This window comes from Candoia aspera, chromosome 3 (genome assembly GCF_035149785.1).
Source record: "Candoia aspera isolate rCanAsp1 chromosome 3, rCanAsp1.hap2, whole genome shotgun sequence".
Classification (NCBI taxonomy): Eukaryota; Metazoa; Chordata; class Lepidosauria; order Squamata; family Boidae; genus Candoia; species Candoia aspera.
Genome location: NC_086155.1, coordinates 107,713,379 through 107,739,857, shown reverse-complemented (window position 1 = coordinate 107,739,857; position 26,479 = coordinate 107,713,379). Strand labels below are relative to the sequence as shown.

General features: G+C 37.3%; 2 protein-coding genes across 2 annotated transcripts in view; one reads left to right on the top strand and one right to left on the bottom strand.

The window, feature by feature from the left end:
- The window catches only part of PRDX6 (peroxiredoxin 6), a 14,461-nt gene extending 6,826 nt beyond the window's left edge, over positions 1-7,635 (top strand). Inside the window, exons 3-5 of the mRNA XM_063298514.1 lie at positions 4,485-4,631; positions 5,622-5,768; positions 7,048-7,635. Of these exons, the coding sequence (XP_063154584.1) occupies positions 4,485-4,631; positions 5,622-5,768; positions 7,048-7,179 (426 nt within the window). The 3' untranslated portion in view covers positions 7,180-7,635. The remainder of the gene's footprint in view (positions 1-4,484; positions 4,632-5,621; positions 5,769-7,047) is intronic.
- ANKRD45 (ankyrin repeat domain 45) lies at positions 279-26,479 on the bottom strand. The gene is given in 9 exon segments (XM_063298515.1): positions 279-1,629; positions 3,437-3,479; positions 8,305-8,388; positions 8,391-8,423; positions 8,426-8,440; positions 9,268-9,406; positions 14,441-14,535; positions 24,299-24,466; positions 26,166-26,479. Coding segments are annotated over 9 exon segments (990 nt in total). The 5' UTR covers positions 26,470-26,479; the 3' UTR covers positions 279-1,520.

Sequence of the window (26,479 nt, the reverse complement as noted above, 5' to 3'; positions counted from 1 at the left end):
GTTGTCGTGACTTAGATTCTGTTTAGATATTTCACAAGAGAAAGTCACATTAACGTTTCTTTAACTGATGCCTTTGTAATAATGATTGCTATCTAAATCCATTAGGACAAATAACTTCAACAGATTCTTGAAGTCATTTTCCCACTTTTTAAGACCATGTTGATTAAGTAGCGCTTGATGTATCAGCTCTGAGGTCTAGTCCTGCTGCACTATGAAATGTATTCCATTCAGATTGTAGCAGAGTTAAATCTGCCTTAGGTTATTTTAAAGAAAAATAAGCATATTATCTCTAAACTGATTTCTTATATAATAAACTATTTTATATGAAACTCTGGAATGTTCTTATAGATTAGAATCCAACAAAAAAGGGCGAGAGGCCCTTCGAACAGTCACTCACATCGTGGTCATCTCCCATATAGACTAATGCGCTCTACATGGGGCTACCCTTGAAGACTATCCGGAAGCTACAGCTGATCCAAAATGCAGCTGCGTGGGTGATTTTAGGTGCTTCAAGATTGGCACATATAACTCCTCTGCTCCGTGATCTGCATTGGGTGCCAGTTTGCTTCTGGGTCCAATTCAAGGTGTTGGTTATCACCTTTAAAGCCCTACATGGCATGGGGACAGGTTACCTGAGGGACCGTCTCATCCCCGTTTCATCGACACATCCCACCCGGTCATGCAGACAGGGCATGCTACAGACCCCGTCCATAAGAGAATTCCATCTGGCGGGGTCCAGGAGGCGGGCCTTCTTTGCAGCAGCTCCCACCCTTTGGAACATCCTTCCCCTGGAAGTGAGGTTAGCCCCCTCCCTCCTGGCCTTCAGAAAACAGCTGAAGACCTGGTTTTGCCACCTTGCCTGGAGTGGGGAGAGGAAGAGCCATTCTTGGGGCTGGTTGGTTCCCTAGTTCTGCCGGGACCAGTCTTACCCCTTTATGGGCTGAATTAAATCAGCCGTTACTTGGATTTCATTGCATTTTACATTTATTGATTACTGGTATTATTTATGACTTTATTGAATTTTAAATTGTTTTTATTGTGAACCACCTAGGGTCCCCCATGTGGGGGAGATAGGCGGTGATAAAAAATATAGATAGATAGATAGATAGATAGATAGATAGATAGATAGATAGATAGATAGATAGATAGATAGATAGATAAGGGATTAACAAATCCAAGTTTCAGGAGTCCAGAAACGTTTACATTTTTTACTGGCCAGCCTCGCAAACCATTTCCTCTCATTCCACCAAATCCTCTGGCTGGCATAAAGCATCTTGGAGAGAATTGGGTCTTTCTACTTTGTCTTGAGGTTTAGGGAAGGAGTCTTTTGCCACTGTTGTTTACATTTGCCACACTGCACAGTAAGTCAGACCTTGGGGGAAAAGAGTTATCCACCTGTGCATTCTTCCATTTTGTTTAGACAGAGAAACTAGAAATGTGGAACTGTTTTGATTGCTATTCTCTTTACAGAAAAGTGAATTTAATTTATGTTGATACATTCACATCTGACGTATCAGTCTTCACACCAGGCATGACAATAAATCTCGGCTCTCCCAACTCTTAAGCCAATATTCAGGAACTTGCTTACAGCAGAAGTTTGCAGGCACATATGCTTGAAAAGTTGCTTTCCTGCAGACAAGATACAAGCCATATACCCATAAAAAAATCTGCCTATTGCAGAAAATTGGGTTCTAGGGTTTAAATTCTAGGCCTTTTTCTCCAGTCTTTTTGATTGAACAAAAATGTGGTCATTCTCTTCTCACCCCAGAGATTGAGAGACACTTAGTATTTATATAACCGGGTTGTTTCCAAGTAGAAACTGCTGATTCCTGCCTCACCATCTGCAGCACTTAGACATGCTTATCTCTATTTTGCAATATAGCCTTATTGTAAGAAAAGTGACAACATAAATGGACTGTATAAGGAATTTATAATTGCCCTTTCCAGTGCTCTAACACATGGCAGATTAAAAAGTTTGGATATGAATATAACAGGAAATGAACAAAAAATGCATGTAACAAAGCTGTCAAATATGCTATTTAAGCATGGTGCTAAATGGTTGGTAGTACCACCCTGACAAAACAGCTTGTTGCCTTGAGAACCCAAGCAAAGAATAGCATCTTTGGAATGTAAATGCATAGTTTACTTGTTCTGAATGTTATTTTTGTCAGTGCTAAGAGCTACACATTTCACGAAGCGGTGTGCTCTTTCCCAGACTCTGCTTGATACTTTCTGAACTCTAACCTTGAAGTGCACATAGACTAAATTCAACTTAAGAATTGTTTTGTTGTGAATATTTAATTACTCTATTATTCCCTAGGTATTAATAATACAAGTTGTATAATCTTGTGTTGTATTTACTATTATCTTTCTTTAAAAAATGGAAATAAGTGCTTCTATAGAAATACTCGCTAATTTCTTATATCCATAATAAAAATAACCATTTTAATCCAAAGAGCAGCAACTGTAAAACTTCTATTTGATCAACTGAAAGTATTCCTTAGTGACATTAGATTACTCTAGTAATGTGTCTATGCTGCTGCTGTCTACAGCTTTTTCAAATTGTTGTTCAGCTGCTTTTCCAGACAGGGGAAAAACAATTCCTCTTCTGGAGACCACTAGCAAACATTGCCTATGTACTGCTTGAAAACAGGGTAAGAAACTTAGTAAAATAAAAGTCAACCCTGATTTCTTTAAAAGGAAAATAAATTATGGTTGTTTCTTTTTAGAAGAAACATTGTGAATAAGTGAGTAGGTATTTTTGTGTTGAATCCTCAAAGGAATCTCAGTGCTCTCTGTGTTGTGTGGAGAACTTAACGGTTCTCATATGGGGATTTTTTTTAAAAGAGATGCTGAAATATAGAAATTATTGTTTCGTATGCACAAAATACTAGCGTGCAAAATTGACTTTATAGAGCTGTAGCTGCAGATCAATTAATTATACGTATAGATTAATTTGACTTATAGTTTAAAATCTTACATATTAAAAAAGCAGTATTCAAAAAGCTGATGTTATTTAATTTTCTGTTGCTTGGCTAAAAATGCAACCAGGAAAGTTTTTGTCTTAAAGCTTATATATAAAGTTCAGACAAATTGTTAAATGCGAAAAAACAAAAATATTCAGTAGCATATATGATAACTGGATTTGCTTGCTTCCCTTCCCCAAAACCACACACAACTGTGCTTGTTTTGTCACATCTGCTACTGCCTTTTTTATGTGAACTACTTTGTGCACATCCTCTTAGCACACTTGTAGCACAATAGTAGAGAAATGGTTTGCCACTGCCTTCTTCCATGGTGTATTTTTTATTTCCCGGTCTAGCCTGCCCTGGAATTTCCTGATTGTCTCTTATCCAACTAAACAACCCTGCTTAGGTTTTTTTGAGATCTGGCTAGCTGCTGGATGTGCTGCACGTAGGTCAAAAATTTCACTTACCAAAAAGCATTCAGGGTTTTTTGACAGCGGATTCTTGCCCACCTGTGTTAACCATAAAATATATTTAGATTAATCATAAGGTATGCCAGTGTTGTCTCCAGACTGATAGAAAATATCCCTAACCTGTTTTTGTCTCTGTGGATCTTGATCTTCCTTCTGCTGGCAATATATAACCACTGCCAAGTTGCCTAACTAGAACTGTGGCCCTTAGGCCCCCAAATTTTCTGCTTCCCTGCTTTACATCTTGTGCAGGAAACTAGGGTAAGATGGAAACAACAATCCTGGAAGTTACAGGTATGCCATTTCAGTTAGGAGGCTAATGGTTGGCTTCTTCTATCAACAGTCAGTATTGTGGAGAGCTAATATTTCATAAAATAAAATGCTCATCTAGAACAGATGTACAGATACAAATCTTAGTCTCCTCATTTTGAGCCTGACTTTTCACATTATTTCATCACAAAATCTCTACAGAATGTCTCAAAAAATAGGTTGCTTGCCTTGCAGCATGTTGCTGTTTTTAATTAAGTTATGTTTTTTTGTTTATTTGGGTTATTCTGGCTTAATGTCTCTTTTGAATGTTCCAATCATTTTTATAAACCACATGGAGGGCTTCTGAAAACTACAAATGTTTTTATAACTAAAAGAAATAGGACTAAGTTTTTGTACAGATTTGACTTCACGCTAATTCTAATCGGCCCCATCGCTCCTGGCCTTTCGGCGGAGTCTGAAGACCTGGTTCTGCCGCCTCGCTTGGGGTGGAGAGGGGAATAGAGTTACATGGGGATGGTTGTTATAGACCACTCCTCCCACACTTGGACTGTTTTAGATCTCTCATCGCTTGGATTTTTATTCTTTATTTTTATTTCTATTTATAGTATTTTTATTGTATTTTATTATTCTGATGGTTTTAATCATCTGTTGTAAACCGCCCAGAGGCCTCCGACGGGAGGAGATGGGTGGGGATAAATTAGATAGATAGATAGATAGATAAATAAATAAATAAATTGAGCAGGTTTGTGATAAAACATGGTATTTTCCCATCCTGCAGGACATCAATGCCTACAATGGTGATAAGGCTACAGACAAACTCCCCTTTCCAATAATTGCTGATGCAAAACGGGAACTTTCAGTCCAACTTGGGATGCTGGATCCAGATGAGAGAGACAAAGATGGAATGCCTTTGACTGCTCGTGTGGTAAGTATCCAGTGCCCCTTTAACATTGTGTTCCTGCAGGCTGCAGTTTTCTCAATTGTGTATATACTATTTATTGAATTATTTCTATTTAATCTGTTATTATTTAACCAGATGAGGAGCCTGTGGTCTCTTAAGCCTCCCCATGTAGCCGATAAGTGTGTCTGCAAGAAATAAAATTGCTGATATATCTAGTCGAAATGGGATGGGTTATGAAATAATAAAGTTAGAGTAATAGGTAATATTATTTAGAAATCCAATCATATAAAACAGATTCCAGAAAATGAGAAAAAGAATAAGCCCATAGCTGCTGAACTTCATTTTAGACTGACTAAAAATTAAATATGTTGATGGGATAGATTCTCCTCTTATCTTTCAGTTGTTATGAAACTTACTAATCTCCCCTTTCTGTGCTTTACATTTATTCTCATGTATTTTTTTTATTAAACATTTTTTTAAAAGATCCATAAACAAGAGGAGGGGGGAACCACTCTGTGTTTTGAGGACTCTGCACTGTGAAACCCGAATAGGTCACAATGAAATAAATGAGAGAGAGCTACCTAAGTTTACACAGCAATCATTTCAAAAGAATTTTCTTTGTAGAGGAATGTTCCCATCTATTTCTCAAATTTCCTTTGTACAGAGCAGTTGTAGTCTTAAATAAATACTTGAAACTCATTTGATATGCTTCCCATTTTAATGATAAAGTAAACATATCACAGTTGTGCCAAGTTTAGGTTTGCAACTTGTAAATGGTTTTGGACAAGAACTTTGGCCTCAAAAGGTAAGTGGAACAATTCCTATCCAAGAATTCCATTTTACTAAATGCATTGCCCCTCAATGCATTTATTATTTGCCATAGGGAAAATATAACACTAAAGAGATGGACAATTATAATTCCACAAAGGATTGCCAAGAAGTAGATGGTTTTTAGAACAATAATTTATATGAGATAATTTCTTCTATTTACAATTCTGTAACTTTGCTCTATAGGTATTCATTTTTGGCCCAGATAAGAAGCTCAAACTCTCTATCCTATACCCAGCAACCACTGGCAGAAACTTTGATGAGATTCTAAGAGTTGTTGACTCCCTGCAATTAACAGCTGTTAAGAAAGTCGCTACACCTGTTGATTGGAAGGTAGCTGTTCACTTGTTTAAATCCACTTAATCCATAGTTTTATTGAGATAAAATGAAAGTTGTTAAAGAAACAGATTCTTCCTAAATACTGTGGGAGGTGCTAAATACAAAAATTCGAATAGATTCGATCATCACCTGCATGAAGTTATCAGAGTAGTATCTCCTGACAGTACAATTAGTGTTGTGAGAATACAATTAGCATTGTCCTAAATGGAAGAGTTCCTGGTCTTGCTGAGAATTTTTTTTTTAAAAAATGGACATATTTATGAAAGCCCTATAATCAATCATTTGGGCTCCCTAGGCATAAACTCTCGTAAACTGTCTTCAATTCCTGATAATTGTACTCTGGTTTAAACTCTTACACCTTGTTGTTGTTTGTCAGCATCTCCATAATAATCATTCCTTTTTTTGCATATTAAAATATTTGTGGTAGTTTTATATATTTATTATTCAGAGTAACCTGAATTTGCTGCATTTGTATACTTTAATTTTTTCAAAGCAATTTGCACGGCTGAAATATGGATTTCCTAATGCAGGTCCTATCATGCCCATAAGGTCATCAGCTGAAATTGCCTTTCTTAAAAAGCAGGGGGAGGAAGAAAAAATGATAAAGAAACCTTGTGAAATCTTGTTAAATATTGCTTCTGTTTGGAAAGGCCATGACAAATGTTTTGAATATTTGTCTAATTTAGCAATAAGTTTTATGGGCATGGGGAAAAATGTTCTGTATGTTGCCTGTTTCAGTGTACGTACAAGACACCTAGTTTGCAAATTATTTGAAATATCCAAGATAATATGAGACAAAATAACTAGCCTTTATTTAGCTATAGGTTGTCTTTTTAGGCATTTTGGCAAGAGCTCCTTGGCATGTACTTCGTATCTTTTGTGTTCTCGGGACACACCCAGCTTGCCGGGGAAGGTGACGACTGGGGAAGGCAATGGCAAACCACCCCACTCGATAGTCTGCCAAGAAAATGTCGTAAAAGCGGCCTCCCCCCAAAGGGTCAGATATGACTCGGTGCTTGCACAGGGGACCTTTCACCTTTTCACATATGAAGCATATTATATATTTCAGCTGTATCATAACTTGAAATGTAGAGTATATGCAGAAACAAATCATACAATCCAGCTTCAATGAAAGGAAGATGATAGTGTGTGCTTCACACATGCAGTATGCACTCATAGACTGTAGGTTCTAGTTTTTGCCAAATAATGGAAATTGGGATATTATCCAAGTAAGAGGCTTATTACTAATCTTTTTTTTTCCTTTCCTTGTGAGTCTGGAGACCAGGTCATGGTTATTCCAAACTTATCGGATGAAGAAGCCAAAAAGCTGTTTCCAGGGGGGGTTTGCACTAAGCAACTTCCATCAGGCAAGAATTACCTTCGTTATACCTCTCAACCTCAGTAACAATTGTGAAGAGAAATCATACAAGCCAGAAAGCTGATCGCTGGGACTTTGCAGGACTGGTTGTTTTAAATCTGTGGAAATATACTTTGAGAGGCTGTTGCAGAAGGGAAGCAAAGTGTCTATTATTTCTTTTAACCCAGTGACTGGTGTGGCTTACAGCATCAGCTAGTCAGTTTAGACTTACTTTGTTCAAATGTAATCAGTTTTCCTGACCCTCTTCTTGGAATTGAGTTTGCCACTTTACATCAGTACAGATTTTTCTTTAATCTCTTTTCTATTCTCTAGCCACATATAATCATGCTTCATGAACAGCAGATTAACTCTTTTCATTTTTTTCATTAATGGGAAACAATTTCTGTCGTGTGTAAAAAATTCAAACCTTGGATTATGTTTGCAAGATTATCAGAAATAAAGGTTCTTAGGTTCATTTTACAAAATAAATTGAATACACTGTTATTAGTATTTGGGACTTCCATTTTAATCCACTGTATTAATTAAAAACTTAATTCAGAAAAACTTGTGTTAACAAAGATGTGTCCTTTTTTATTTAGCATATTCAGAAAATAAATCAGAGTTAAAATATATGTTACTGTTCACTCATTCTTAAATATGTCAAATAATACATTAATGCAATTTATGCAGCATAGGTCTATCATTCAAATTCTTTCTAAAAGCAAGTTTTGCCTTCCAAATCTAGTAGAATCCATATCCATCTACCTTTATGCTAATGATTCAGTTATCTTAACTCTTCTGGAAGAAACTTTAGTTCATTTGGTCCCTGCTGATAAGTCTGTTTTGCCTTGGAAGAAAGGCACAGTTTCAGATTTAAATGATTGTGGGCCTTCAGCCGACAGTGACTGGATTTATGTGTCCGGAGCTCTAGTGATTAAGGTTTGTGGCTTGCCCACTTAGAGGGAATGTGGGCAGTAAAAGCCAGGTATGGCTTGGTGACAAGCAGTGGAACGTTGGCCTGAGACCAACAGCTGCCATGGATGTGATTGTCACATTGCCTTCTTTGTTATCAGCTGGAGAAGAGGAGAAGTATATTTTGTAATTTTAAGAGGTCCAGATAAAATTAATAAAATACACTTCTGGCACGTGAGGGAAATTGCACACTTTTTGCCACAATCAGTTATGCAATCTACAAATGTATATTTGAAGGATGTATTTCCTTTTGCAGTCCTGAATTTTGTGGAATTTGAGAATAGTGGGAATGTATAGAGTAGGAAACTGCTTGCAGATCACGTAACTATCCTGTAACCTAGATGCAAAGAAATTCTTTGTCTTATTGCAAGGTACAGGATTCTTCTGTGAGTGGAAATCCAATGCATGACATTGCAGTTATTCTCACATTCAGTGACTGAAGAGTATTTTTTTGTGGAATAAGTGAAATAAGTAGATTCAGAGAAGCCAATTTGATAGCTCTCCCCTATTTGGATTTAGAAACTGCCCTTAAGAAATGCAACAAAGTTATCCATATTCAAACAGCTTAAGATACTATTAAATGTAGTCCTCACTTAACAACTGCCCTGTTTAGTGACTTTGAAGTTACAATGGCACTGAAAAAGTAACTGACTTTTCCTTCCGCTTACAACTGTCACAGCATCCCTGCGGTCTTGTGACCAAAATTTGGGCGCTTCGCAACCAGCTTCCAACAAACAAATGGAGAAGCTGGCAGTGAAATTGCAAGTCATGGTCATATGATGTCTTGCTTAACGACCCACAGTGATTAGCTTAATGACCAGTGGGAGTGACAAAGTCCAGCATGGACATGTGATGTTTTGCTTAATGACTACATTGCTTAACCACAGAGTTGCTGGTTCCAGTTGTGGTGGTTAAGCCAGGACTGCCTATACATTTGTCATATTACGGGCATTGGAAATGCTAAAAAGAAACGGAAGGAGTGAGGTTTTCAGTAAACTTAATTAACAAGTTGGAAGGTAATAGTACATCTCTCAAAGGAAATTTATTCTGGATTATGCAAAGGTTCAATACCTGACATGGGCCTGCAGAAAACATTTCCTGAAAATAAAGTAATTAAAAAGGTAAGAGAACTGTTTTATACAAAAAGAAGCTTCAAGTACTTACGTGGTGCAGCCAACTTTATGAAGATAGGAAGCATTATATCCTCCAACTGCTGTTTCTGATCAATAAATTCTTGTGTAGTAGGATCTTTAGTATTTTCAAGCCAATCCAACTTGGCCTGACAGGCCTTGATGGAGGTTGTCTACACAAAGAATAAACAAAGAAGAGTATCAGCAAAAACCAGCACTTGCTAAACTATCACTAGAGGTAATCTAGTGAAAATGTAGGCCATGCAAGCTATAGTGACTTGTATGATTTCAGAGCATGGATATTACTTACAATCTTAAATTTTTATTTTTTTCTGCTTCACTAGGGCTCTTGAGAAATCTCAAGATACAAAAAACAGAACATCTTAAAATTGTAGTAATTCCAGAAACTTCTTTTTATGATAGCCTTCATGTGCATCTCCACTAAATAGATCCTACCTTTAGACTGCAAAGGGAAAGGATAAGAACACAGGCTAGCTTTCCATATCACCAGCAGCACTCTGTAGGGCTAGCCTTCATACATCTTCCTCAAGACATGGAGGCACCACAACAAAGTTGATCCATTGAGTAGTGATAGGATAACTTATAATAGAAAAATGCTGCCTAGTTTAAAGCCCTGCGTTAAGAAAAAAAGGAAGAGAGCCAAAGGTATGTGGGATTTGATTAGTTCTATTTTAATAAAGTGTGAGAAAATGGCAATAATAGGATAATGCATATAGATGTCCCCAAACAAGGTAAGTATGGCAATTCCATTTTGTTGTGATGCCACCCAGCATTTACAAGATGGACAACTGCTCCTCAACAAGAAATACAATGTCTCAAGCCAGATCTGGCAGAAGCATGTTTACTTTACTGCAGTGAAAGGAGATTCCATCCCCTTCCCTTCTGTAAGAAAATACCTTCTGTCTTTTAAAAGCCAAGACAAATTTGGTTAACAAGGCAGGAGAAGTAGCTAAGGTAATACAGTATTGCTCCTGTGCCTCTGATTTCATGTTGTAATCCACAAGAATAAGGAAAAACCCAGGACAAGCAAGCAGGAATTGTTTGCTCCAAGCAATCCTTTGTCTCTAAGGTATATGTAAACATTTAGTCAGGAATTAAAATTTTGGTTTACTTTGATGTGTATAGCTCAGGGTTTCTCAACCAGGGTTCTGTGAGAGGTCACTAGGGGTTCCCTGGGAGATCATGATCTACTTAAAAATTTATTTCAAATTCGGGACTTCTGGTGGGGACAATGGCAGCTTGAGCTGTTTTTTTCCATTGTCTGCGGACTGACCTGTCAGAGTGGCTTTTTTTTCCTGGGCTCAGACAGGCTTCCTTGGAGCCCAGAAGCGTTCTCCAGATTAAGGAGAACCGCAGGAATCATCCCATGTTCTCCAGATGGCTGGTCATAGCCAGAAGACCATTTTGCAATTGGTAAGCAATCAGCTGGGGGGGGGGGGGCATCGTCATCTTCCCAAGCTGCTCTGAAGCCAAAACGGACCTTAAAGCTGCCCACCCCATTTCTATAGCGCTAAGTTTGCTTTGTTTGAATTTTACCAAAGAGAGGCTTTCTACGACAGAGAAATGTGGAATGTCTTGGTGGCTCATTATTTTTGAAAATTATTAACTTGGTAATTTTTGTTATGCATGAGATGGGCGGCAGAGAAATTTAATAAATATATAAATAAATAGGCTTTTTATATATAATTTGTTAAACTAAGACTTAAAGAATTTTGTTTTTTCTTGCTTTTTTATTGAAGTTATTTTTAATAATTTTATTAAGTTTGAAACAAAGATAAGAACTACAAAAAAGAAAAAAAAACTAGGAAAAGAAAAAAGAGAAAACTAAAAAAAGGGTGAAACACAAGAAAAAAGAATTTTGAAGATTTCATAAAGAGGTGACTTCCGGCTTTCAACAACAAGAATATACAGCAAATTCCATAATCAATCCCTTACTCTATATCAGACCAAGATCACATTATTTCTATAAATTATTCCACTAGCACATTATAAAAATCACTAAACACAATTGCTCCTTCCCCTTTTATTTAAAGAATGAATGAATGAATGAATGAATATATATATATATATATATATATATATATATATATCCCCAAATCAACTTCCCCCCAAAATTTTTTATTTAATTATTTCCTTCCTACCACTATTCTATATATTTCTGTCCACTATAATAGAAATCAAATTATACAAACATTTAAATTGTTTACTTTTATAATTAATAATACTATAATAATCTTAACCCTATTAAACCTAAAACCAAGCAAATATTATATCTTATACATCTTAAAAATCAAACAAACCTTAAAAGCAATCCAGTAAATCTTAATCTAAATCATTAAAGAAAAATGAAATCATACAAGCCTTAATATCAATCCAAATAAGCATTCTTAATTCTCAACCCCACCTCAAAATAAACCAAAGCATTTACATATTTCCATATTACACATGAGGCAGTTTTTATACAGAAATCAAACAGCCCAACTGCCCCCTTTGGAAACTCAGATTTCTCATTAAAAACCTACCACAGAACAGAGCCTCTTCTTTCCCATAACATTCCATCAAAAAAAACCTAACTGCATCTGCATTTGTGATTTGCAATTTGGTCTGTTCTTTTAACTCCTTTAGCACCAAGATCTGGTCATCTGGGACAAGAGCTTCAAGTTCACTGTCAGTAGAAACATCTCCATCTTCACTAGAATCAACTTCTTCCACAACCCCGGCGACGGATGGACCCAGTGGGTTTTCAAAAGGAGCTGGGGATTATAACTGAGGTTCTACTGCATGGTCCAGCAGAGGTCCTGGCTGCAGCCTGGAATAGGGAGGCAGCCAAGGCCTTGGACAGGATTGCGCCTGTGCGACCTCGCTTGCCCCATCCAACCCGACACTCCCGATGGTTTACAGAGGAGTTGAGGGTTTTGAAGAGGGTTAAGAGATGTCTAGAGCACCACTGGAGGAAGACCAAATCCGACCAAACACAAGCTAGAGCTGCTATTAAGGCCTACCTTGTGGTGGTAAGAGCAGCAAAATGTCAATATTTCTCTGCTCTTATTGTGTCTGCAAAATGCCATCCAACAGCCCTGTTTAAGATCACTCGTTCCCTGTTGGGGAAGGTGGGCCCAGTGTCCCACCTACAGAGCCGTGTGGAGGAGTTTTCTGAGCATCTGCAGGATAAAATCACTCAGATCCAATCCAAGTTGGACTCCAAGCATGAGGCACAGTCTGAGGAAATACCGAGGGAACATACCCAGTTATCTGGGAACAGTTTGATCCTGCTGGACCAGAGGAAGTGGACAGGATCCTCTGGACTGTCAATGCCACCACGTGTCATCTAGACCCATGCCCCTCCTGGCTGGTGAAGGCAGCCCGGGAGATGACATGTGACTGGGCCCAGGCGATGGTTAATACATCCTTGGGAGAGGGAGTGTTCCTGGCTGCCTTTAAGGAGGTGCTGGTGCACTCCCTCCTCAAGAAACCATCCCCGGACCCTACTGTTCTAGACAATTTTCGTCCTGTCTCCCACCTCCCCTTTTTGGGAAAGGTGGTTGAGAAAGTTGTGGCATTGCAGCTCCAAAGGATTCTGGGGAAATGGATTATCTGGACTCTTTTCAGTCAGGTTTCAGGCCCAGATATGGGACAGAAACAGCATTGGTCACACTTATGGATGACCTCTGGAGGGAGCAGGGTGGTGGCAGTGCATCTATCCTTGCTCTTCTTGACCTCTCAGTGGCTTTCGATACCATCAACCATGGTATCCTTTTGGGTCGGCTCAGGGAGTTGGGGGTGGGCAGCGTGGTTTTGCGTTGGTTCACCTCCTTCCTCTGAGGCCAGTCCCAATCGATGTTGATAGGGAATGAGAGGTCTGACCCTTGGCCCTTCCTTTGTGGGGTGCTGCAGGGTTCGGTTCTTTCTCCTGTCCTATTTAACATCTATATGAAACCGCTGGGTGAGATCATCTGTCACCACAGGATGAGGTATCATCAGTACGCTGATGATACCCAATTATACATCTCTGTCCCAGGTGAGGTAAGTGATGCTGTGACTGCCCTCTCTTGGTGCCTGGGGGCTGTGGGGATCTGGATGGGGAACAACAGGCTTCAGCTGATACTTGACTAGCAAACATAGGAGTTAATGAGTCAATAGAAGATCTCCGAAAGTTGTTGACATAAGAGAAAGTATGCTAACAAGCATCTCCAGGGAAAGTGAACAGAAAACTGAAGATTCAAAACAGCAGATTCAATGTGTAGAAAAATGTTAATTCCTTCAAATTCAATACAAAAATAATAGCTGGAAGACAATTATTTATTCTCAATTCTCCTCAATATCCAAATGGGAAAATAAGCCAAAGTTTTTTTAAAAAATTGAAAAGTAATCCCAAAAATAACGACAAGCACCAAAAGAGATCGTTTCTCCTTGCTGCAGAAAATCTCTCTTAAGGTACATAACTTTAAAAAAATATAAATTGGATAATTTAGAAATGGGGTGGCTTGATGTAATGTCCCTTGAGGCTACAGCGCAGCTTGGAAATGGTGACATCCCTGCCTCCCAGTGACACTTGCCCGATTGGCACGAACACTGTTTGCAATTCTCGGGCTGCAAGTTGCTGTTCCAGAGGGCAGATGGGATATTCCAAGTGTTTTCTTTGTCCATGAAATCACTCTTGGACTTCAGGGAAAAGTCTGCCTGAGCCAAAAAAAGAACCACCGCTGTCAGTTCTGTCCACGGAGCTTGCAGACACAGCTGTTCAGTCAGCCATGTCCCCCACCCAAAGTCCTATTAAAGTTGTTTTTGAGGAATATAGAACTTTCTCTTCTTTGTTGAATCTACAAATTGGAGTTCTGATCTATTTACTTTCACTTTCCCATGGGAATGCTCTTTGTTATTACTTATTATTTTCCTGATTGGCCACACTGGAGATAAAAAGGCTGGAGAGAGTGTTCAGTTACAGCGTTAATGACTTTACCTTCCTAAGGCACTAGAGGACGCCACAATCTATCTTACTGTTAAGAAATATGGAGGAAATTAATTTGATATTTAAAGATCTCTACAATGTTTTAGCATTAAACATGTCTTTTTAATTCTCATACCAAACATACAACTGACTATTTAAGCTTTAGATTAAACTAGCCAAATTTAAACTAGCCACAATATAAAGAAAACAAGTACTTAATTACTATTAATTAATATACCTTATCTTCTTTATTAAGCCTTCCTTGCACTTTCTCAGGATCTGTGACTGTTGCCTGGATTTGGGAAATAAAACTGCGTAAATTCTGCTTGGCCTCTAAAAAGAAAGAGAGAATAAAGAAACATCAGAAGATCAAAGAAATGCTGCGGTTCTATATGATAACAAGTCTATCAGAGTTGAAGTTAACTGGATTATCGACATCATCTAGATTTCTCATTTTTTCCCATTTTGCCCTGAGCAGCAGTCCATTTTAGAGATTAAATTATATGAGATTTTTCCAGGAAAAAAGTAATTGCTGGAGGGTATATTTTTATTGGGATCACAGCCAGAGATTGAAAGATTAAACTGCCTTCACTCTGCAGTAATCCTGATGAAAACTGTCCCTACCTACTTAGTATGTACTGATTTTTTAAAAGGTGCTGACAAGAGTGCACTTGCTCCTATTACTGCCTGTCTGCCTTTCTCATGTTGATTCGTCTCTAATTGTGCTTGGAATGGCAACCAATTTCTTTTCTACTGGTTTTTAATTTATGGATATCTCCAAATTGGTAAGTTTCCTTTGCAGTTATCTCATTATCTCTGGCTCCTTGTAGACATGACATATACAGTCAAGGCACATCACGTAGCACATAAGGGATCTATGAGAATGGTATAAACAGTCTACCTTCCCTTAAGCTCTCAGGGCAGAGAGATACAGGTTTCACATTATGTCATGCCCCATTTATGGGTTTTTCTTTTTACTTCCATACACCTTCACTCCCTCTATAAGCACAAAGGTCCATGAGTGCAATTCCCAGTAGAAGGTGTGGAATCAACACAAGACTCAAAGCATAAGTAATCAAGGCTGATTGCAGTCTTTATTGATACAGTGCACACTGAAGGGGTCCTCACCAAGATGGTGGGTGCCTCCCCTGCAGACAAAAGAAATGCATTGATATTTATACATTACAGAAAAGGAAATGATGTAATCATACATATTGTCATGCGCTGCCTACCACTGAGTGAAACACAGACACTGATTCAAGGAAGAGCAGGTTCAGGTTTATTTCAGTGTAGTGCTTGACGAGAAAAAAGCTGAGAGTGAAGGGAGCGCGCCGGTGCAGGGTTTAAATAGCCCGCGCCGGTCAGCGCCCCCCCCACTTTGGGTTGTGTCATCCCCCCCCAGTCCTGCATGCTTCCTTGCCGGTAGGTGAAGGGTTGCAGGGCCCCTGCTGGTGCCCCGGGCTTCGCCCATAATCGGTTTCTTTCTCCGGCCGGTGATTGCTGTCAGCTGGGCGATCTCCGTTGCGCTTCGCTGACAGCTTCAGGTGTGCCTCGTGATCCACCCTGTCTTTGTCTTTCCTTCTTCCTCTTTTGTGTTCTGATGGCTGGGTCATCCGGCCGGGGTCATTCCCTTCTCCTCGGGGTCTGTGTCTGTTGTTGTGCGTGCTTTGCTTATCTTAAATCCCTTCCTCTGCTTCCTAGGTATTGTCATGTGTGCCGTTGTGCTGATGCCTTCAGCTCAACGGTACTCATGACACATATTCATATGCTGATGCAGGCATATATACATATTCATAAGCAATAGATCTCAAGTTACTTTCTGTCCTACTTATCTACTCTGAAGAAAACCATTGCCTTAGTGGGAAGAAGGGAGGGAGCAAACCTCTTCAGTACAAGGATTCATGGGTTGCTATAGGAATGTCCTGATAAAAGTTAGCAGAAGCTGCAGAAGCTGGTGTGCGATAGCTTCCAAGGTTGTTGCCACATACCTTTATGTTTCAATTTGGTTTAAACATGACCATTCATCTGAAAACTTATTTTTCTCACAAAGGCTTGATTCCCATAAAATATCTGGCTATTTATGTCTACAAATCCCAAGTAGGATGAAACCAGTCATGTAGTGCCCACCTCCTAGTGGTCAGTGTAACAAGCAAGGAGTAGAAGATGGCAAAGACACTACAGTATTTAATTTCTGTTCTGCATCCCCTCTCCCTCCTCTATAAATACCCCAAGATCTATATTTAGCCACGGAAACAGTAATAGATCTTATCCCTGCACTGTCTAACGTCATATAAAGGTGTGATCTGAGAAGCAAAATTAACAAAGCCTCAAGTCATGTTTATGGAGCTTTGGGGAAGGTAATTAGAATAATAATTTAAACAATTTCCATAACTGCATCTTTTTATATTAAAAGCAGAATTTATTTTTTTTTCTAGTACAATTAAAGCTGCTTACATTTGGAAAACAACCATTTATTAGAAAAATAAAATAACATTTGTCAATTACTTTTGGTAAATATTCACTCTAAGTTATGGTCTTCAAAGAGGCCTTATTCAGAATTAGGGAAAGCATTATGTATGTGTACACATTTTGACATATGAGGAAACAATTATTTGTAGAAAATATAGTAAGATTTTCAAATATATATATATAACTATTAATTTTCTGATTAATTCAGATTCAGGCTGAGGTTTTCATGGCATCTGGACTGTGTTTCAATTAAGCAACACATAGCATCTTCTTCCCCTGGGAATGGCATTAATTAGCCAGCATTCACAAGTCAACTGTACTAAAGATTTCTTTATCTGATACCAACTATAAACATGGCATTTTTAAAAGAACGACTGGCCCTCTCCCAACATGCGTACAATCTAAAATATAGGGAAGTATATAGGGAGGTGAAGAAAGGCAAGGATCAACAGGGGAAGAATATATAAATAATTCAGTTAGATATACTTTGTGTTCATAACACTATGGTACAGGAATTAGGGACAAGACATGTCAACAACATATCGTTTGATAAATGTAAACTGTGTTTTAAGAGTAGGAGGATAGTCCCAGTTTTAGACATTTTCTATTCTTTGCCATGAGGCTGCTATGTTACATTCCTTTACTGTGAAATGCTGTCCTTGAGTTCTTACTGACATCATAGACACTGTCTATAAGATCTGGAGCTCCTTTATGACATCACAGAATCTTCCCACAGCTGATGGGCTGATATTGCCTGCATTCAAATCTCTCTAGTACCCAAGCTGGAAGCTTGCTTTATCATGGAAGGATTTATTTGATTAAGACTCTTTTGTGACAGTCCATAATGAACCTCAAAAGCCATTTGCTGCAACTCTTACACAAGGAACATCCATTACATAGAGACATTTTTGTCTGAAAATAACATAAAATGTTTCTGTGTGGTTCTTGCCAGATTTTTCTTTTGTGGACTATCTTCTTGATGCAAGATGTTGTCGGTGTTTGTGAACGACCAGCCTGGACAAGAGTTGCTTGGGAAATGACTCCAAAGGATCTGGAACTGGTGACTAAAGAGCAAAATATCCTCTTTCATAACTCATTATGTCACATAGTCCAGTGTCTTACTGGCATAGGATTATCTAAAGGGTGCCTAGAAGTATTATCTGCTAGTTTGAAACTGGCACTCATCATAGCTGTAGGTTTAGCTGCACACTTCCTTTTATCCAAGCTGAAACTGACAAAAAACACAAAGGTAAGACTCCGATACCAGCTGTGCAATGAAGAGGATGCTTCATCCATTCCCAATTATACCACTGACTGACCTCTAGCTTTCATTCCCTACCCCTAACTCAGAGTCCTATGAATTAAAAATAATGCTGTCTGCTGATGATGTAATTATTTCATCTCACTCACATTCCCAACATCTTTTTCCCAATTCTCCAAAGCAGATTTAGTGGGAAAGTTATTAGATTGCTCTTCACATATTTGGTTCTCTACCATATATATATTCTGAGTAATATACTGTATAATCGCCAATTCAGTGTGGGCACATGCATATTATTAATGATGCTAATCCAACAAATTATCCTCACTGAAAATCTGGCTCAGACAGCCCTAACCTACCTTGCAGATGTGTTAGAATTGCAGCTCCCAGAATTCTCTGCTTCAGCATAGAATCCTAGGAGTTACAGTTCCAATTCATCTGGAAGGAGCTGTTTTAGCATTCAGAGAATTATAATTTCCATAGTTCTTTGAATGGCTAAAATCTGATATAGTCTGGTACAGATAAGATTTGTGCTGCTTTGCATTCAAGAACTTAATTGTGATATCTTAAATCCAACCTGTATTCTAAGTTCAGCTAAATTTTGTCTAATTTAGATTTTGAATGGTATGCATACACAGTGCCCAATCTGAGGTAAGAAGCTACAGACCAGGTGGTGTACATTCTCAATAAAAGTTGTAATTCATGGTAAATAAGTAAAAATATCTAACTGTTGAAAAGTCCCATCATATCAATGTAACAAAGTTCAGTTCTCAGATGTTATCTTTATAGACGCTAACAAGCATGGAGCCAAAGGCAAGGAGCAGATATTTTCATGTCAGAAAATCAAAACAATTTAAGACAATGAGAATATTGGGGAGGGGGGAACTTTGGGGTGAATTTTGAAGCAGGATTGGAAACAGAGCTGAGATAGGGGCACCAGGCAAAAATCAAAAGCAAAGGTAACATCTAAGGAAGCAGTAATAAGCAGAATATAGTAATGAAAGTCTGTCACCAGAATGTGATATTATAGAGAGATTACAGCATAGCTTTATGCTAAATAATTTTAAATAAAAATATTTTTAATGCAGAGAAGAAATGAAATAATCAGTTATACAAATTAATTCATGTGGCTGAAGTAAGAACGGGCTAAAAGTATTTAAGTCAGTCTGAATGTAGGATTTCTGGATATATCTGGTGTCTGTTTACCTAGATACCAAGGTAAACAGTCGTTCCCAAGGTTTAAAATGTGGACCTCTCTCTATGTAAGGTTAACGGTCCTATTACTAGCTTTGATCTTATGCATTTAACAACAGCCTGAGTTAAGAAATTAAGAAATTGAGTAAGGAAACCTTTCTTGACACTTTTATTTATATGACAAGAAAAGTATCCATTACTTATTATCTACATATCAAACTCCAGTTCAAAGCTACCTGCTACTTAACTTGCGATTATTTTGTTTATTTAAAACAAAAATGTATTTTCAAAAAAGATTACCTACAAATGGACAGATAATTACTGAAGTTATACAATTAATGCTCAATATAACATTAATAAAAGATACCAGAGTACATTGAATTGTTTTCATTATATAAAAAAGTATACATTTTGAGCTTAATGCCAATATCTCTACTATAACTTAATGCCAATATCTCTGTTATATTATTATTTATAAACGTTTAAAACAACAACATTAACACTCTTGCAATTTTTCTCACTTGACAGTCAGAGAACCTGACAACAGCAGTATCAGTTGTCTCAGAAATAAATGATGACTATAGCTACGACATGAACAAAATGCTCTACAAGTTAGTGACTAACACTTCCAAGATGATGAAATACATGAAGCGTGTCACCCATCATCACAAAAAAGAAATAAAGTACCATAAATTTAACAAAAAGAGAAAAAACGATGAACTTGATGAAGACGAACAGCTCTTCCCAGTTTGTCTGCACAACCATAGCTCCAGTTCAGACATGTAATGTATAAGCCCAAAAGTTTCTTCCTTCCTATGTTCAGCTCTTACTGAATATTTGGAGTGCTGCTTCTAATCCAGTAAGGTGGCAAAGGAAATAACAAAGCTCCAACATAGGTTGCTTGGTATGTTTGACATAGATTCTGTGCAGGATATTATGGATTGTACTGAAGAAGGCACAGAGGGGCTATTAAATGTTGTTTCAAAGTCAAACCAAAGTGATTTGCATCTACAATATCAATAATTAAAGACTGTATTTGGTAGATAATGTTGTGAGTCTTCAATATGATCTTTCTTCTGTTATATAAAACTGGAACTGAACACTGTCTAATAGAAGGTTCCCTTTTCACAAGGGAGCAAAGCTCTGTTTTAGCAGTTGCACATCCTTCCTACTCACTGGATTTCAGATATAGCTTTACCACTCACATAGCAATTCTATGTGACAGAAAAAAAGATGGAAAAATATTCTTTCTTCCCAGTGCTCTCTTGATATGATCTCTGCTCAGGGGCAACAGGCAAGCAAAGATCAGGCAAAAGGCAAGTGATCCTAAGAGAATGAGAAGATGGCTGAGCGGTTCAGTAGCTAAAACTCAAGTTTATGTAAGTTGCCAGTGATCATAAGAAAGGAAAAGAATCCCTTTGTTTTACTCTTCAGCCTCTGAACCTTCCCTCAGAACACTTTTACCTCTTTGTTTAGTACTCCTGTAAGGCAATCAGTTACATTTCTGGCCCTGAAGACATCTTGATAAGAAACAATCCTCTGAGTACTGATTAGATACAGACACTTCTCACAAAATGACAAAATCATCAAGAGTTAGAAAAAGGCTCGCTATTGTCTGCCAGGCCAGACTAATAAATGTGACAGTATCTCTAATACTCAAAATACTTTTACAAGAATTGCAAAGTAAGAATCATGGCTCTGCTAGAGAGTGACCAAGGGATTCTGGATGAAGGTTGGTGGGAGAGAGACACACCAGTGATCATACCTTGTAGTATTAATCTGACTGTCAAAGGTTGGTTTCACGCAACAGGCTGAACCAAAATTAAACAAACTGCGTTATGGTTTGATGCATAAAAAAAAACTAAGCAGAACAATCCCCAGGAAATCCAGAACTATACATACAGCATTAAAGAACAGTTTTAAGACTGATAAGCATAGTAATTTGAAAATTAAAGGACCATGGAAATTATTATAAACAGAACAACTCCAAAAGCTTAGACCACATTACTTAAGACTTCTTCTTTGCTCCTTTTTTGAAAAAGACTGATTTACTGTACAACCATTTGTAGAATAAGAAGACAGGATCCCAAACTCATATATTAATAAAGTAGGATTGCAAATAGATATTTCTTGTTGAGGTATAAACATAGAATATCACCATATAATAAGATGATATCTTCCCACCAGAATTCTCTTGAAATTTTTGTAATTTTTAATTATGCCGGTAAGAGGTAGTAAAGCCAAATTTTAAGAAAAGAGGGAGGGAGAGGGCAACTGTAATATGTACCATTACTAATCACTCATGTTGAATAAATGAATGAATTATAGCAATCCAAAATAAAAAAACCTCTGAGGAAACCCAAAATAAATTAAAGCCAGCTTTAAGAATTGCTGATAAAACACATCAAAGGCTTTCTTAGCTAAATAAATTATAGCTGCAGAGTCTTGCCTATTGTGAATTAAGACAAGAACATAAATTAAAAGACTTTACTATTAGAAGGTTGAAGGCCCTGTATAAATCCACTCTGGGTTTGGATGTACTATAGCTGGAAACAATACCAGATAATCTGTGGGTCAAAGTAGTTGTTAAAATTTCAGCATCCACAATTATCAAGGAAATAGGTCTTTAGTTAGAACATGTGGTAGAGTTAATTAATTATTCCGTTCCTACTACTATTCTATACATTCCTGTCTACTATAATAAAGATCAAAAATAAAAAAGTATGTAAATTGTCTGCCATTATAATTAATAATACAAGAAACATTAATTAATATTAATTTTTTAAAATCCAAAGCCAAAAGACCATCCAGATAAATATTTTTGGTCCCTTAACCCACTTCAAAATAGACCAAAACATTTACATATCCCCATAATAAACACAGAGCTATTTTCTTAAAGAAATCAAACAGCCCAACTGTTCTCCCCACAAACACAGACTTCTCTTCACAAAACCTCCCATACGTAATAACCCCTTCTTTTCCATAACATTCCATCAGAAAGTCAAATTCACTGTCTTGCAGCTCAATTTCTCTGCTTAAGTTCTTCAATTCAGCACTGTCAATTTCATCCAGGATTTCAACAGAAGCCAGAATCTCACTCTTAGGAGAGACATTTCCATGGCTGTTAGATTCTTCAATTTCATTCACAACATCCCCAACCAGATGGCACATTTTAGACCACATATTTTCCACAATGCTCTGAATGTCTTGCATAATAACTTGGCAGAAATCAGAAAAAAATCTGCTTAATATCAGCTTTAATATCTTGATGAAAGTCAGAGAAAGCCTGGTTAAGATCCTCCATGTCTGAGGCAGTAGGTTATGGCGCCCCCTAGATAGTTAACCAGCAAAAGTGAAAGGTAATGGAAAATTTCTGAATTGAGTTAAGATAACAGACAGTTCCCCAAAGAAAGTAGTGGCAGGAAAGTAAAAGTTCAGAACGGGAGATGTAGGAAAAAAGCTAAAATCTTCAAAATTAGCACAAAAATAATAACAGTGAGACAATAACATACTCTCAACGCTCCTTGGTATTGGATGGAAAGCAAAATCCAAACCTTTAAAAAAAAAATTTAATTAATCACAAAAATGATAAGCACCAAGAGAAATTGTTTCTCCTTAATGTAGAAAGCCTCTCTTAGGGTAGAAATACTTTTTAAAAATTGGGTGCTTTAGAAATGGGGTGGCTGGATTTAATGTCTCTTTAAGACTGCAGCGTGGCTTGGAAATGGTGGCGTCCCAGCCTCCCGGTGAAATCTTACCCGTTGATCACGAATGCTGTTTACAATCTCCTGGCTGAAACTTGCCATTTGGAGGACAAATGGGTCAATTCCGAGCATTTTCCTTGGTCCAGAAAAATGCTCCTGGGTTTCAGGAGGAATCAGAGTGAGCCCAAAACGACTGCCACGATGCCAGTTCTGCCCACAGAGTTTGTGGGCACAGCTGTTCAGTCCATCATGTTCCCACTGGAACTCCAGTCATCAACAAATCTTGACTTGAAAAGATTTGGAATTGGTAGTGTTAGCTAGAGGTCCTCTGCTTCGTGTGATATTTCTTCCAACTTAATCCTTGCAGAAGACTACGTAATTGTTATTGGGGGGGGAGTTGATTAGGTGATTTATATTTTTTCTTTTCTTTTAATATAGGGGGAGAGATCATGGTATTTAGTGATTTTTATAATGTGCTAAGGGGTTGACTTGTAGAAATAATGTGATTTTGGTTTAATATACTGTAGAGTAAAAGATTGATTATGGTAAATTCCTGTATATCCTTGATGTTTAAAGTCAGAAGTCACTTCTCTTTGTAATCTATTTAAAATTTTTCTCTCGTGTTTCCACACTTTTTAAGGGTTTTTTTTTTGTAGTTTTTTGTTTTTGTTTTGTATCTTTTATCTTTTTCTGAAATTTAATAAAATTCTTAAAAAAAAACATGTGGTAGAGTTCTTGCCCAGCTTGGAAATATCTATAATGCTTGTTTCATTAAAACTAAAAGTCAGGGTTTTATCTGAAAAAGTTTTGGTATAAAACTCTAGTAAAATAGGAGATAAAATTTCAATCAAATGGAATAACATCAGGACCAGGAGTCTTCTCAGCTTCATGTATTTAATGGTAGCAACGAAAAGGGGTCAGTATAAGTACAAGTCCAGCAAAAGCAACTCTGATATCTTCTCCATTGCCTCCCTAATGTGGAATGTTGATCAACAGCCACACTATTTAATACACTAAGGTACTACAAACAAAAGTGACACCACTGGTTCAGTTACAACTATTTGAATTCTGGCAACAACAGTTTACAGTGATACTTCAATGACATAAATATACTAAAATGTACAGCTGAGATCTGCCTTCAGGTTGATATAAAGATTAGAGAGCTCAGCTGTCACAGTACAACTGCAAATCACAATAATGTGAATACCAAATTCAACACTAAATGGGATTAAGGCTTTTAAGGTCTAATGATTATGATGTTGCTCTATACTTGTATAACTGAAAGGAAAACAAATGAAGTTTCCTCTGATTTAAGTCAAATGCTAAATTCATTCAGGGCAAAATGAACTTCAGATATTTTAAATCAATGCTATATTGATAATAACCGTACTTTTTCAGGATCCAGCTGATTTGAGTACTGTAAGACTAGATCCACATCTCAAAGAAACTTATTAGTTACTAATGTTACCTGCCCAATCCAAGAATTCAACACACTCTGTTTGCTTATATCGATTTGCAATATCTCTAGCCTTTTCACCCCGGAATGTAGTTGCATAAATGTCAGCTTCCAGCTCTACCAGAGTTTTCAGTGTGTCTAGTTGACCCCAAGCTGCAGCACAGTGAAGAAGTGTATAACCTGAGAGAACAAACCAAATCAATATACATGACTGTGCACAGAAAATCTGTTTATAATACTTTTTTTCCACAACGTATACAAGAAAACTCATCTGCCCATTAGCAAGCCATCAGATTAATACTGGATGGTCAGTCAGCTTCCAGAATGCCATTCTGACTGAATGCTTAAATATATGTAGAACCCAGTCTATGCAAAGCACAGAAAAGGAATAAGAAATAATAAGCTAAATAAATTAAGGTGTGAGGTTAGAAAAAAAGAAAAGGAAATATAGTATTGTTAAATCTAATTTACACCAGCATAATTCGCCATACCTTTCTGTCCTTGCACACCATCCTTACTTTCACCATATCCATATGCTATTTTATATATTGCATTTTGTTTTTCAAATTTCTCTCCTTTCTGATCTCATCTATTCTACCCAACCATGACTCTTGATCTTCCTGTTCTTCTCAATCCATTCACCAAATTACTTCAATATAGTTCTTTCATACTGGTCAATCCACATTTCTTAAGGATCCATTCATTCTTAACCTTATCTTGTCTTATTTTATCACATATATTTCTCAAGTAACCTATTCTCATTGCATTCAACTTAGGTTTATTTTTCTCCTGAATTCCATAAAGGTTCACAGTCAACAGCATGGCATCCTCTGCATACAAAAGTACCTTCATATGTGTATCCCCAACCAACACATATTGAATATCTCCACAAGCATTCCTTATACATTTATCCATAAATTAATTAAACAACCAAGTTGGCTTTACACATCCTGTCTTACTCTCCACTCGCTGTTAAACCATTTACTAAGCATTCCATTTATTCTTGTGCATGCTGAACTTTCATGGTATTACTAAATTCTGTAACAAACTCTCAATTTAATATTTCTCTAAAATATTCCATAATTCAAGACTATCATAAACTTTCACCTAATCTCAACAATTAAATGATTTAAAGTACACACACACACATTAATGCTTGTGTGTATCTGTGTGTGTGTGTGTTTATGTGTGCATGTATTTCCATAGAATTGCCAACTATTTTCTGTAAAAACTCCTGTGTCTATGAATTCAGTCTTGAGAATCAAAAGATTAATGTATTATCTCTTTAAGCTATCATTTTTCAACCACTGATTCTTGTATATTTTTATAAACATGCACGTATACATGTATTGTGATAGAGAAGTAAATTTTTCAGAACAGCACAGACATGTTAATAAAGTAAAGGACAGATATTTCAGAGAGAAAAATTAGCTTGAAAAAGCTGTTCAGTGGATACATTATAGGGGAGCTAATGACATTAATGGACCATGGAGGAATAAAAATGGTAGATTCAGAGCCAAAGAAAGAGAGAGTTATCATTTCCCAAACTAGGAATTAAAGGAGACTACATGGAACTTGCATGGCAAGGGTTTGAGAATCTATATGGGAAAAAAGCTACAGCACTAGTGAAAATTGTTAGGCTGGAATTAGATAAAAATAGAGGAGGAAAGTAAAAGCAATGGAATTGAAGGGCTAATGAAAGGCTTATTCCAGAAAACTCTACTTTCTGTTAGCTGAAAAGATAGCTATGAGCACTGACCCATTATAACGTTCTAGTGTCTGTTTTCAAATTCAGAACAGAAACTGAGATAATTTTTAAAGGGACTTTTTCTTAGACTCTTAGTGATGCTGAATTCAAAGTATCTAGACTGTTATGTACCTCTGGCTGTCTTGTCCTTCAGGTCAACCCCATATCTTGCCAGGGACTGGATAATGTCACTCTGACCAACCATGCATGTTGGAAATAGTAGGTTTCTCCCTATAATATCCTTTTCCATTAAGAACTTGTTGGCTTTTTCATGATCAGGATCCTCCAAGTCCTCAAAAATCTGTTGTACTTCTTCTACATCACCTCTTAAGGCAGCCCTCAGGAGAGGATTAAAATATGCTGGTTCCTCTTGAAGCCCCAAATCCTCAAGCTCATTTCTTTTTGCTGAGGCCACTGTTTCTTCCAAGGGTTCCATTTCCTCAAGA